The sequence below is a fragment of the Numenius arquata genome, chromosome 3 (assembly GCF_964106895.1).
Source record: "Numenius arquata chromosome 3, bNumArq3.hap1.1, whole genome shotgun sequence".
Taxonomy (NCBI): Eukaryota; Metazoa; Chordata; class Aves; order Charadriiformes; family Scolopacidae; genus Numenius; species Numenius arquata.
The window spans coordinates 31,434,897-31,447,352 of record NC_133578.1 but is presented as its reverse complement, the minus strand read 5'-3'; the positions used below and the strand labels follow the sequence as shown (position 1 = coordinate 31,447,352).

At 43.0% G+C, this 12,456-nt stretch overlaps 1 protein-coding gene across 1 annotated transcript in view; it reads right to left on the bottom strand.

The window, feature by feature from the left end:
* SATB2 (SATB homeobox 2) overlaps positions 1 to 12,456 on the bottom strand; it is a 135,345-nt gene that overhangs the window by 37,446 nt on the left and 85,443 nt on the right. The window contains exon 8 of the mRNA XM_074145205.1: positions 1,395 to 1,607. Within this exon, the coding sequence (XP_074001306.1) occupies positions 1,395 to 1,607 (213 nt within the window). The remainder of the gene's footprint in view (positions 1 to 1,394; positions 1,608 to 12,456) is intronic.

Below are 12,456 nucleotides of genomic sequence, written 5' to 3'. Positions count from 1 at the left end.
AATAAATAAAAGTAGCAATAAGCTAATTCTTTCATGAATAAATATAAATGCATAAAGTGGATACACTCCTTAAACATTAAAATAGTTCCCTTTATAATTTCATTTTCACTAACAGGTAACTAAAAAAGGTAAGAGTTGTATAATGAGTTTCCCATGTAATAAAAATTCAGCATCAAATTTGGGTTGGCAGGATATGTTTGTTTTCAGTGAAAACAGTTCTTTACATCATGTATTGTGGTGAAGTGCACACAAATGTCAGGGTTAAACTGAACAAGCTCAACAGTTTCTACAAAATCAACATACCTTCCTTAAGGATGATCAGTTTGCATGTAAAAGTACTCTCCTCCCCTTCAATGCTTACTTATTTTTAGTAGCTGTGGCCACAGAATTCGGTAGCTAACACAGCTAGCTAGGTAATTGCACAGCTAACACAGCCCGACGCTTTGCAGACTACATGACTGTGAAAGCACCACAGCAGGAGGTTTATATGGGCCCATTTTCACACTAAAGATCAAGATAAGTTCTAGAAGTGACCCATCATGTCTGCACAGTTAGAAATTTCAAACTGAAGTTAGGCAAATGTCACGACAGGACTTAATCATCACCTCTGTGCAAAGAACCCTCGCTTTTTCAGAGTATATGTCTGGGACTGCAAGCAGCCTGATAAAAAGGGAGGATGACTATCACGGTGTAGTATGTGGATGCTCTTTCTTAGTGCAAAGGAACAACCTACCAGGGAAGTGGGTGGCATCAGCACGTTAATAAACACGTGAAGTTAAGTCAATGAGATGACAGCTGCTTTGGAGCTGTAAGGCATCCTCTTCCTTCCCAGCATCCTGCCCATCTCTACTTTCTGTACTTGAAATAATTACTCATGTAAACCTCTAACTCAAGGACTGTGATTTCCTATGCATGATACAGAGCACACTAATTTCTAGCAATGTCTGTCTAATTCACTGTAGACCTTTATTCATTACACACTTTTTATTGCAACATATATGAACCTCTGCACAAGCCCAGAAACTTCCTCTCTGTTCTGCAGAACGTAATGGACACAGACAAAAAGTTATGTCCACTGTCTCTTTATAATATATTCTATAACTGTCATTTAGTGGACATATATCAACAGCCTGTATGTAATGCCCACACGCACTCTTTCAGGCACCAATGTTACATATTTTTTTGCATTTATAGTATTGATTAAAGCTAGAATCATCATCACAATGTCTTGCTGAAATCCACTAAACATCTCTTAACAGCCATTCCAAAACCTTATAAAAAGATTTCCACAACTTATCTGGGCAAGGGGAGCAACAGGCAGCAGAAGGGCGGACAGGAGCTCCTTCCCTGGACTAATCCACACAACAAACAGGTAACAAGGGATCGCATCTTACCTGGGGGGTTCTGGAGGAGCTTGGGCTGCTGGCAGCTGAAGACACCATGCTCACGTTGGGGTTCATACTCCTCTCTCTCTCGTCCTGATAAATACGATCCCGCTCTGAGTCAGGCAAGTTGAGGAAATTCTGCATTGCCCTTAGGTTTACCAGGAGAGACTGCGAAGCTGTCCTAGGGTCTTCTTCTTTACGCAGGATCTCTGACAACAAGCCCTGGTTCAAAAAAAATTAAAAAAAAAAAAAAAAAAAAAGCCCAGTCATGTGTTGGTTTTTCTTTTTTTTTTAATTTGTTTAGTGTAACCAGCTGGGTTGCAATACTGAGAACCTACATCAGAATCTCCTGGGCTCTCCCAGAGGGGATATTTTGTAGGAAAGTGTTTGTCTTCTGGGGGCTGGGGTTTATTTTGGGACTGTCCTATTCTGGCACTGTAATAAGCTTCTGAGTATGGAGATGCTGGATAGGAAGGTAGGTGCATTGGGTAGAAGAAATTGCAGTTACCACCAGGTGCTTGCTGCAAATATTTCAGGAGCTGTTAGATCTCTCTCGATATCTATCTCTCTCTCTCCCTACTTGAAGCTGGGAACACTTGGCAATCCTGTTCATCTTTGACAAATCTGCTAAGGTTGGTAAATTTAGTTTCGACATTTAAATAGTGCAGGAGGTTTATAAAGAAAAATGTTTGGCTGGGTTTTGATGTTATAGTCCGTTCATTTTGGTTTGGGCAGACATTTCTGAGAGGAGAAAAATGGAGCAATAATAAAATCTTAGAATCCAGCTTTAGGGATTTAACCCATTCTTTCATGTCTCATTTTAAAATACCACAGGCTTTACATTGCAACCATGAATGAACACCATATTCACATAGTTTTTACAAAACCCATTATTCCAGGAGATAACCAGCAAAACACTTCCAAAATAAAAAAATAAAAAATAATAAAAAAAAAGACTTAGGGAGGTGAAAATGTCATTAAAAGAGGCTTAAATCTCATGATGGGATTAAATTTATGCATAACTGTACGTGCTCAACAGTTCCACTGATTATCTAGAAGCTAAAGGCACACAACACAAGCCTGGATCGGGGCCTATAGAAACTACCAGGACATGGGGTGTGCCACCAGCTTCCCCCCGGCACCCCCTTGCACCCGACGCATCAAAATGGGTATTTTCACTTCAAAAAGCAGGGAGAGCAATTTCCTGAACCATAGACATTTAAATGTACTGGTGGGCAGAGAAGCAGAGAGGGATCCTTTCTGCCCCTCGAGACTATTCATAACGTATCAGAAGAAATGGCGGTCGGAGGCACGTTATTTTAAAAGGCTACTCTGCCAACACGTTTCCCTGAGCAGACCGATTCCCGGCCTGCTTCCCGCCTGCCACGACCCAGAGGCTCCCTGCACCGCTGCTGCCAGAAATGCCGGCCACAGGAGCCGTGTGAAATCCCAGTCGGAGCTCAGAGGGCTCACCTCGACCCGCTGCTGTCAGAGGAGCAACCATGGGACCCTGCAGTGCCCCAGACACGATTTCGCTGTCGCTGCCGACATGGGCGCTTTGCAGTTACTTTACAGCCACGACCGAGGCAAGCTGCCTCACGAGTACAGTCAGGGCTTACTGCTTTCCTGTGAGAAAAGTATTACTAGAAAACAACAACAAAGTAAAACCCCTGAAATATTTAGCCTTAGTTTATTTTCTTCCAGATCAGAAAGTCTCATCCAAAAAGCCTTGCCGCTGCTGCTACAGTTGGCCAGTGAACCAAAGGCCATCGTTTTTAGTATATGTTGATCTTATTTACCAGACTCCCTGACAAAACCAACAGACCAGCAAATGATGTATCTGTACCCGCATTTATCTGCTATTAGACACCTACATTAAAACACATTCGTGAAAGCTCTACTTCAGCAGCGCTTACACCAGAAGTGCTCAACACAAGCTCCACACACAACCTGAAGGTAGGCTGCACACAGCTCCATCTTTTCAGCTCCTCACCTACATAATCGAGCTAAGAGATTCCCAACTACATTTTCCTGCAATTATCAGAGTAGTTACCAGAAAGACCGGAGCTGGGAATGGAGCCATGGTGGGATCCTCCAGTCAGAAGTGGGATCGGAGAGAGGAGCCGGCTATTGAAAAAGGTCTACACTGGGAAAAAGTATGAAGAACGTGCAGTGCTGGGCCAGCCCTGGACTGGCCTCTGGTATTCTCTGCAATGTCAACACAACTGCGTGCTCATACTTGGCTTCTTTCTCAGGGTTTACTACCCCTCGGGGAAGCTAGGGACACTTTGAAAAGCTTTCCAAAGTTTGCCAGGCTCACAGGCTGAGGGAGATTAAAGGACATTACAGAAGCTCGAAGCCATGACTTAAATGATCCCAAGATCGATAGAGCAAGTGCCTATTATAATTTTCCCTTAAAGTCAGTAGAAAATTCTCCAAATGCAGTAAATAAATGAAATATCAGTTCCACAGATTCTCTAAATTCTTAATTTCCTGGGTCTTTTAAAGGATACATAATTTCATTTTTTTCAAGAAAAGATCAACTTCAAAAATTAATGGGTTTAGGTTGAAAGAAAGGTACCTGAAAGCTACTGGAGCTGACTCTAAGAAAGCTTTTTCTCCCCTCCATCTTAGCCTGCCTAAATTTATGGTCCAATTTCAAAAATGGAGAGCAGAAACATATGTGAAAGCATGCCAGCAATTACTTTTCAGTGCAATCATTGACTCCCTATGTAAATCAGAGGCTTATAGGTACAAGTGGCTTGGTCACAGCACTAAGAGGTATCTCACTGCCTGAGGTACCAGCTCTTGTTCTTGAAGGCTCTGCTCCATCACGAGAAACAGCTTATCATGGGGTAGATTCAGTAGTTTTGAACTCTAGCCCGCACCTTGTGCTTCTATGAGGGTCTCATCTCTGCTACAGGGACACAGCAATATTTTGTGTCACTGCTCAGTCAGCAGGCTGTGCACCCGCTCCAAGGGAGAGGGAGCAGCTCCTTCCCCAGCGCCGTGACAGAGGCAGCCCCTCGGCCAAGCCCTGCTGCCCCAGGCCCTGCTTCAGGCCCCCAGGTAGAAAACCTGGTTGCAAAGAGGGTTTTTCTGCAGCTCCTCCAAGTGCTTTGGCAGCTTAGGAACCATGTAAACAGCAGGACAGATAATAAGAAAACTGACTCTGAGGGAAAAACCTCATGTCCTCCTGCAGCTGAAGATAAACAACGCTGGCAAACAACAGTGGCTAGATAGCTGAGTGATAGGGTAGGACAATAAAATAAAGTATCTTGAGAGCAATAACGTTTACAATAATATAATTCTGAGCTACTGAAGTATACACAAACTAACCAGTGAGCAACGTTATAAAAAAATAAAGTGATATTAAATAATCTGTTCAGCCTTTTTGTCACCTGCAACAAATTAGGCTTTCAATATGCAAAACATCTTCCTTCCAGAAAAACAAATGATCATGATTTCATTTAATTGTAATTTAATGAGGCATAATGTATTTTTTAAAGTGATATACACCAGGTGTGTGGTGAGGAAACTGGCCCTGCCAGACAAACCCTACTGTTTCTATTTTTGAGAAAACCCTAAAGCCAGCCAGGGACTGTTTTCATTTCTGCAAATTATGTTTCTGCTGGAGGGGGTGAGGGAGGGAAACTCGCAGCATTCGTACATTTGTTATAAAATTCCATTGGCTAAATTAGCTCATTCTGACTTACTTACATCTCACATATTTAAAAAAAAAATTAAAAAAATTAAAGATTGGCAGTTTTCAGAGTAACCAACTCTGCAAACCTAAAAGAAGATCTTCAGAGACTAGAAAGTCTCAAACTGATTTTAAATAGCCAAATAGATCTTGTACACTGAACACAGCTCTCGGCATACATTTTAGGAGCACAGCTTGATAATATCTTTGCTTTTCCACTCCTGTGCATCATTTTAAAATCAGTTGCTGAAGAGGCAACTGATGAAAAGTTTAATGTTCACACAGGCTGTGCTCACAAATGAGGTGTGCACTCACCCTGAGACGAGGACTCTGCGCAGGCACAGTTTAGTTTACCCTTGGAACTTGCACAATTTTTAAAATTACACACTGAATCCATAATTGACTTTAAAAAAATAATACCAGTGGCGGAGAAAGGAGCACATGTCCAATCAAAACAAAAAAGTCATTGGATCTATTTAAGGTAGGATTAATTTTGACTGTTTTTTCAAATTAGCTGAAATGTAATCCTTCAAGCCAGCAAAGTCACTGTCATGGGGGTTTGCTTTGCACTCATTCCATGAAACCCCGTTTGTGAACTCATTTCTTTTATTTTGATTAACTACAGGATTTCCAGGGCAAACAACCCCAACTTCATGGGCAAGAAATCTTTTTTTAAGCAACTTCTGAAAGATGATACAGTACGATGTAGAGTGAATCTTCTTCAAACTGACTCCTACATCCGAAGGACCAACTGACCAGCCTTCGAGGTCAATGCAAAGGCTTGACCAAAGCCCACAGAAGGCGAGCTAGCCCATTCTGCCTTCGTCCGAAAGGGCTTTGGCTCAGGCCTGGAAAGGGTGCAAATGAGATCTCAGTGAGACAGCAGACTGCAGTGACCAAATGCAGGACAGTTTTGCAACCGGAGTTTTTCAAAAGCAATCTGGATGGGAGTGAGGAGGTCATGCTGGCGTGCAGCCCAGACACGCATGTCCTGGGGACAGAGGAGGATGAGGGCCATCAGGCAGCAGGAGACTCACAAGCACAGGCCAGGACCTCACACGCGTCAGGTCCGATGACTTGGATGGGAGCTGTGCTCCCCCTCATACAGACCTAAGCAATGTGTCTACCAGGCATTAAGGTTAAAAAGGTTCAAACCAGGCTTTGGACAATTGAAACGCTGGCCAAGGCAAAAACTTAAATAAACCCAACTAATGTGCTAAACCTCAGTTTTTATGTTCTGCATAAGGAGATTATATATATGGCCTAAAAAAGCATAAACACTTTTTTCATACTTTCGGTTTATTTGTGCCTCTCCGTACTTCAGCTATTGCCAAAAGCAACAGAGAAAATGCTGAAATACTACAAAAATATTGCTCCTGTAGTACTTAAAGCTCCAAGCACTTTAAGCCCAACACTTGTAACTGACAGTCTCAATAGAAAAGCTATTCTGCTTCCTGTCAGATATAGATGTGACTCTTATCAGGATCAGAAAATGTTGAATTTGAATAAATCTCTACATCTGAATCTTAAAGAGCAGGGATGTAAACCTGTCCCCTCTCAGCATCCCAGTTCAGCACGCAAGCCTTTATTTCTAGCACAGAAGGCAGCACTCAGGGAACCCCTGATTAGCTACTTATTCCTACTGAACTACACTGAAATTGTACCTTCAGCATATAGCAATGAACTTGATTTTGCCAGGCTAAAAATCACTATTTATATTTAAAATTGTTTGCTACTTGCAACTGAAAGCTAGAGGAGGCAGGTCAGCCCAGGGAGCTCTGCAGCAGAAGCACCAACTTCTCATAACCCTCCCAGGAAATAAAGCTCCCCCACCTGCTCTGTTTTTCTCACATCAAGGCAGGCTTTTACCATGACATCTCTTTGCCTCTCTCTACGTTTACTCCAGGCACCACCTTCAGTATTGTCCTCTGGGCTGAATAACATACATTGAATGATTCGAAAAATACTTCTCTCTGCCTCTAAGTACACAGCACTCGACAAGAACCTCTATATGAAGTACTTGTAGGCTTCTTAGAACTCAAGCTCATTTTCAAATGCTCACTGCTTTGTTTGCATTCCCTTGCACCTCTTCCTAATACCAGCTAGGATATGAAGCAGAAGTGCTGGAAGTCTCTTAGAAATGCTTATCCTGGCAACGTGTCCAGTCCAATTTTGCTGAGCTAAATTGCTTCTCAGATAATCAGTGGAAATTTTTGGGTGGTTAGCCAAACCAAGCACCTTCATATCCATCCTGTTGCAGTTCCCATCAGGCAAAACTCTGTTTGCACCCTGTTCCCTGACCAACCCTTCTGTCTCAATGGGCAAAACATGCAGTGCCACATTCATGTCAGTTCATATGAACTTCAGGACTCAAAGGACTTTGACTGGTTTTCCATCAGTGTGAATGGGAGACCAGCTGTCTCCCAGTACCCTTCAGCGTAGTTGAATGCACCACATCAGTCCCTCTTTTAAAAGAAATCTCCTGATCTCTAGATTCACAGCCCACAGCTAGAGCATGAGCCTCGTTCTTAAACTCATTTAACCAATGCTAAAATACATTCATCTCGGGAGAGAGCTGCTTAGGCACAAAGCATTTAGAGGCTGATTTGAATAAAACTTATACAGGGTGCAACAATGACAATTTGATTTTTATTATTAAAAATGAAGTGTTTAAATCCTCAAAGAAAATGCCTTTATTGCATTAGTTTAATAAAGCCTCTTTTTTATTATGGTATCTCTTTTTATGAGGGAAGACAGGATGTGCATGTGGAGCTGAATGTGGATGCATGGGGAAAAGGAGGCAGAGAAAGACCGACCACCTGCAGCCACAAAGTGCCACCATTTGTATGACATGCATGTCAAACCTTTATACTGAAATATGCTGGAAAATGAGCAAGACACACAGCTCATGCACACTCTGTATATCCCTGCATTTGCTTCCAAGGCTCAGGACTCCCGTGCATCAGCTGAGCAGGCAGCAGCCGCCTCCTACAAGCACACATCCTGAAAGCCTGACTCACATGCTACTTAAGATCTTTTCATTCAGCCTATTGAATACAATTAAGTTAATTGAAACTGAAATTTTGGGCAGTGCAAAACCCACTGTTGGAACAAATATCCCATGTACCAAAAATCTGCAATTTATTAAATTAAGCACTTCCCTTACAGACTGCCTTCTTTCCTGTGAGTACAACAGAACGCTGCTTGTGCCACATTACACACAAGAATAAAACAAGCAGGCAGCATGAAAGGGTTTCATGCAATAAGAGAGAGTTTTCTATGGGGAAAAAAAAACAACAAAAAAATCCCCCCCAAAACCAAAACCAGAGCCCTTGTTAATTGAAAATCTGTGCACAATGGGGCAGACACCATAGCGATGAATGCAGCATGACTGTCTCACTAGATACCAGGCAGAGAATTAAAAGCTGCTTGTCTTCTTCTTGCTTAAGTTAAAGGGAAAATTATTTGCAAAAAGAATTCTGTCCAGGATTTGGCTCCCAAGCAAGTAGAGGTGGAAGAGTTAGGTATTTCAGTAAGCCATATTTCTAACCTTAAATCCTCTTAAGGGACCCTTTTCTGATCCCACTTCAGTTTGGGGGAATTTTCCCAAAGCAAGCAGAATTAGACATAAATGAGGAGTCACCACCCACCTCCCTCCTTGCCTGCCTCCAAAGCCTTTCTTTGGAGCTTCCTTACCAATGACGCTCCTGCTTTCAGAGCCCCTAACCCTTCTATAACTGACCGGCGACACCTTTGCACGCCACAAAAGCGTTATTTTCCCCCTTCCTCATTGAGGGGGCCTGGAGTTGCCCACAGTCACATCTGAAGCTGGGGCACCATCCATCATCCATCCTGCATTTCCCTATGCCTCAACCCACTCCTTCAGCCAAGGTGCAACCAAATTCCTTGAACAAGCTGGATCAGTTTAGTTTATTTCATCATAAATTTCACTGCATCCAAGGCTGGTAGAGTTTCCTCCTCCCTGGGCTGTTACTCTCTTTAATCCAAAGAGGCACGTTTAGGCACCAGCTAAGCGGGCAGGAGCTGAGCTGGGTAAGTGCTGCCTTCTGATCTGCAGGAAACCAACACTCTCACCCAGAGCTACTCAAGATGGGATGGAGGGAGCTCCTCACTTCTTGGGAAGGCAGTTATAAGCAGCCTGAACATGCCTGCTGTTTTTACCCAGCTCTCTTTGTATCTGGCACCACAACTGTTTCATTCAAAAAGCCTCAGGTTCACGGATATTTCCAGTTTCTGAGGCTGTTCAGTAAAACAAGCACTGGCCACTCGCCCAAACATTTTACTAGTTTTGGCTATTATGTCAAAACATTGGCAAAAACAAAAAGATGCTTTAAAAAAAAAAAAGAAAGATATAAACAGAAATGCTTATTCAGTCTATAGGCTTTGCAATCCACTGGGCACTCCTGAGGAGAAGAGAAGCAGTTCACTGATCCAGTGGTTTAGACTGTCTGGACTCTTACAAAGAGCCTGACCAACCATCCTGACTGCAACTCCATGAGCCTGCAGCAGAGAGACACTCAGCAAGCAGGTAGAGGAGGGAGAGTACGTTAATTTTCCTTATGCAAAGCAGGATTCAAGTCACCTATTTTCCAGCTAGGATTTCGAAGAGCACAGACCACTTCACACCTCCAGATTTGCTAAAAAAAAAAAACAACTTTCCAGGGAGGGACAAGGTAAATCTGAGAGAGCATTTTCATGCATTTGATTTAAAATAGTCCTCTTACTTCTGTAACCATCACCACCTGCCCATTTCTTAATACATTACAACCCGCGATAAGCTGTGGTTATTAGAACCTTTTGGTTACAACTCGAATGCTGTATTAGGAGACACAATAGTGCAAGAGGGAGATGACACAAGGACTCTGCCCTGAGGATGGCCAAAATCCATGTGTGTGTGGACTTCCATGAGGAAGCCTCTCTCCAGCAGCCCCCTTGTCCTGCCTCCCATTTCACAGTTGCTTTGCTGGCCAAACAGAAGGGTGGGTCATGCTTTTAGAGGCTACTAGTCACCTTCCCTGCATCTATGTTTTAGCTGGTCCACACATGGTCACCCTGATTCAAAGAAGATGCATGCTCCAGACAAGTAGGCATTCTGGGAGACGTCCAGCCTGCCCTGACAGCCCCTTTGATTTTACTGCACTGTTTGAGACCAACAAGGGACAGCTGCTGCCCCTGCGTATTAAACCCTTCTCATCCTCTGCAGCCTGTGTCTTGCAGGCACTTCCTTCACTCTGGCATTTTCAAAGCTGTGATTGCTTTTACAAATGCACACAGGGCAGTTTCAAGTGCGAGGTGCATCTGCTCTGCCTCTGATAGTTTTGCTCCTCCTGTGGATTTGTGTTATTATCAGACTTTTCCTTGATTTTTTTCTCAAGATTGAATGGTTTTATACAATCAAGAAGTGCCAAAGTGTTACAGAAAGCTAAGCTTCCACTAATGACTTTTAATAGCAACTTCAGCTTACAGCTTGGCTGCATGTAAACATGCTTTATGAAGATGCCCTCCATTTTAAAACAAAGATATCAGGTATGACCAGGTAACTCTCAAGTGTTTGATGGGCCTCATACAGTTCTCTGCCCTCTGCTCAAACCCACACACACTCTTGCACGCAGTTTTTAAGACCTAGACAAGGATGCCTAGCTTTCCACTAGTGACTATTAGTTCATAGACGCAATCCGAACAAAGAGAATAAACTATGTCACTAAACCACACGTTCAAATCAAGGAGTTTGAAAATTTCCAACTTATGTGTCACAGGCCAGCAGAGCTGCAAAAGGGAGCCAAAGACAAGGATCTTGTCCTTGAAGAACTTGGGCACAAACTATGCAATTACACAAGCAAGAAACTGAACCTCCTGCCCCACCAATACCACTAACCACCTTAGTGATGGCAAGCTTTCTCCACTCCCTTGGTCCATTGTTCCCTGTAAGGAGCCAGTGGGCCCCCTGGTTGCCTTGGAGGAAGGGAAATGGTTGCCAGCTAAGTGTAGAGCCAGGAATATAAACATCATAAACATCCCTCGCGTGTTGTCCTCTCTGCCTGCGTCATATCTGTCTCAATGGAGCTCATGGAACTGGGCAGAACAGCCCCAGCTGCACTCCTTGGGCAATACAACCTTCTGGAGAAGTTTGAATAGCGACACACAGCAGTCCACAAGAGAAGACCATACCTGGAGTTAAAAACTGCGGTGCTGCTGGCATCCGCAGGAGAAAGGAAGGCTACATAAAGCCTAAGAGGGTGCCTTTCTAACATACACCATTCTTATAATTGCTAAGCAGGTTGTAGACAACACTGGCTTAGACAAAAATGGTAGTGTGCACAACCATTTTAAATGTTTTGAAAGCTGTGTAAGAATTTCCTACTCATTGGAAATGGTGTCATCAAAACCACCTTAAATAACTATACCGTATCTGTGGCTCTAAGAACTCTCTTCTACCTGTCCTGTTTGCTGAATAAATAACCATTTAGATTCCACAGCAGTGTGAATTACAATTGTGACAATGACTCGCTAAAGATAAAATAAAAAGAAGGCACAGAGGTTAGCCCAAGGCATTTACTAAAAATCAGTCATACACATTTCGGGTGGTTTTTCATATCCAGTTTCGTCTTAAAATGTTTGCTCTGGAATTTTCTGTTTGAAATAAATCCTCTTTATGGCTAATGCAGCCTGGGCCAGCTCTTAGCCAAACACCCCGTGCAGCTCTCCCACGTGCACAGCAGGTATGAAGCTGCCTGGTGTCCAGTCCCTGAGTGGGACCTCAGTGGGAGCCCTGTGCCCAGGAAATGCATAGGATTTGTCACAGAGCCTGAAGCGCTTTGTTTTCATGTGTGCAGACAACACGGCCACGGGTATAAGCAAATAGTGTCTTAAGCGACGTATTTCCAGCTTTAAGAGGAAGATTTGGATGTTTCACAAACCATACAACTGCACCTCTCCTTCTTCTGATCCTGCTTATGTCCCCCTTCACGCACACATACATACATGTGTCAGCCATTTGTTCCAATGGATTTAGCCTAGTTTGGATCAAAGCTTCCTCTACTTCATTTACCCGATTTGCTCAGATGGAAGGTCTCAGGGGAGAAATAATGTTAGTAAGAAGGGGGTTTTCAGCATTGAGTATGTAGGTCATTGGACTTTAAAATAAATTAGAGAATAGTTTATCTATTAAACAAGCTTCGCAGTACATATTTCATGAAGCTATACTTAATTATAGGCTAATGTGCACCACAGAGCTACCACGAAGAAAGATTAAGCAGTGGCCCATAATGCAGTGATTAATACAATTATTAGCTGGCTAGCATACAGCATCTGTTATTTGGTACCATCACAAGAAACAACAGGCCTCCA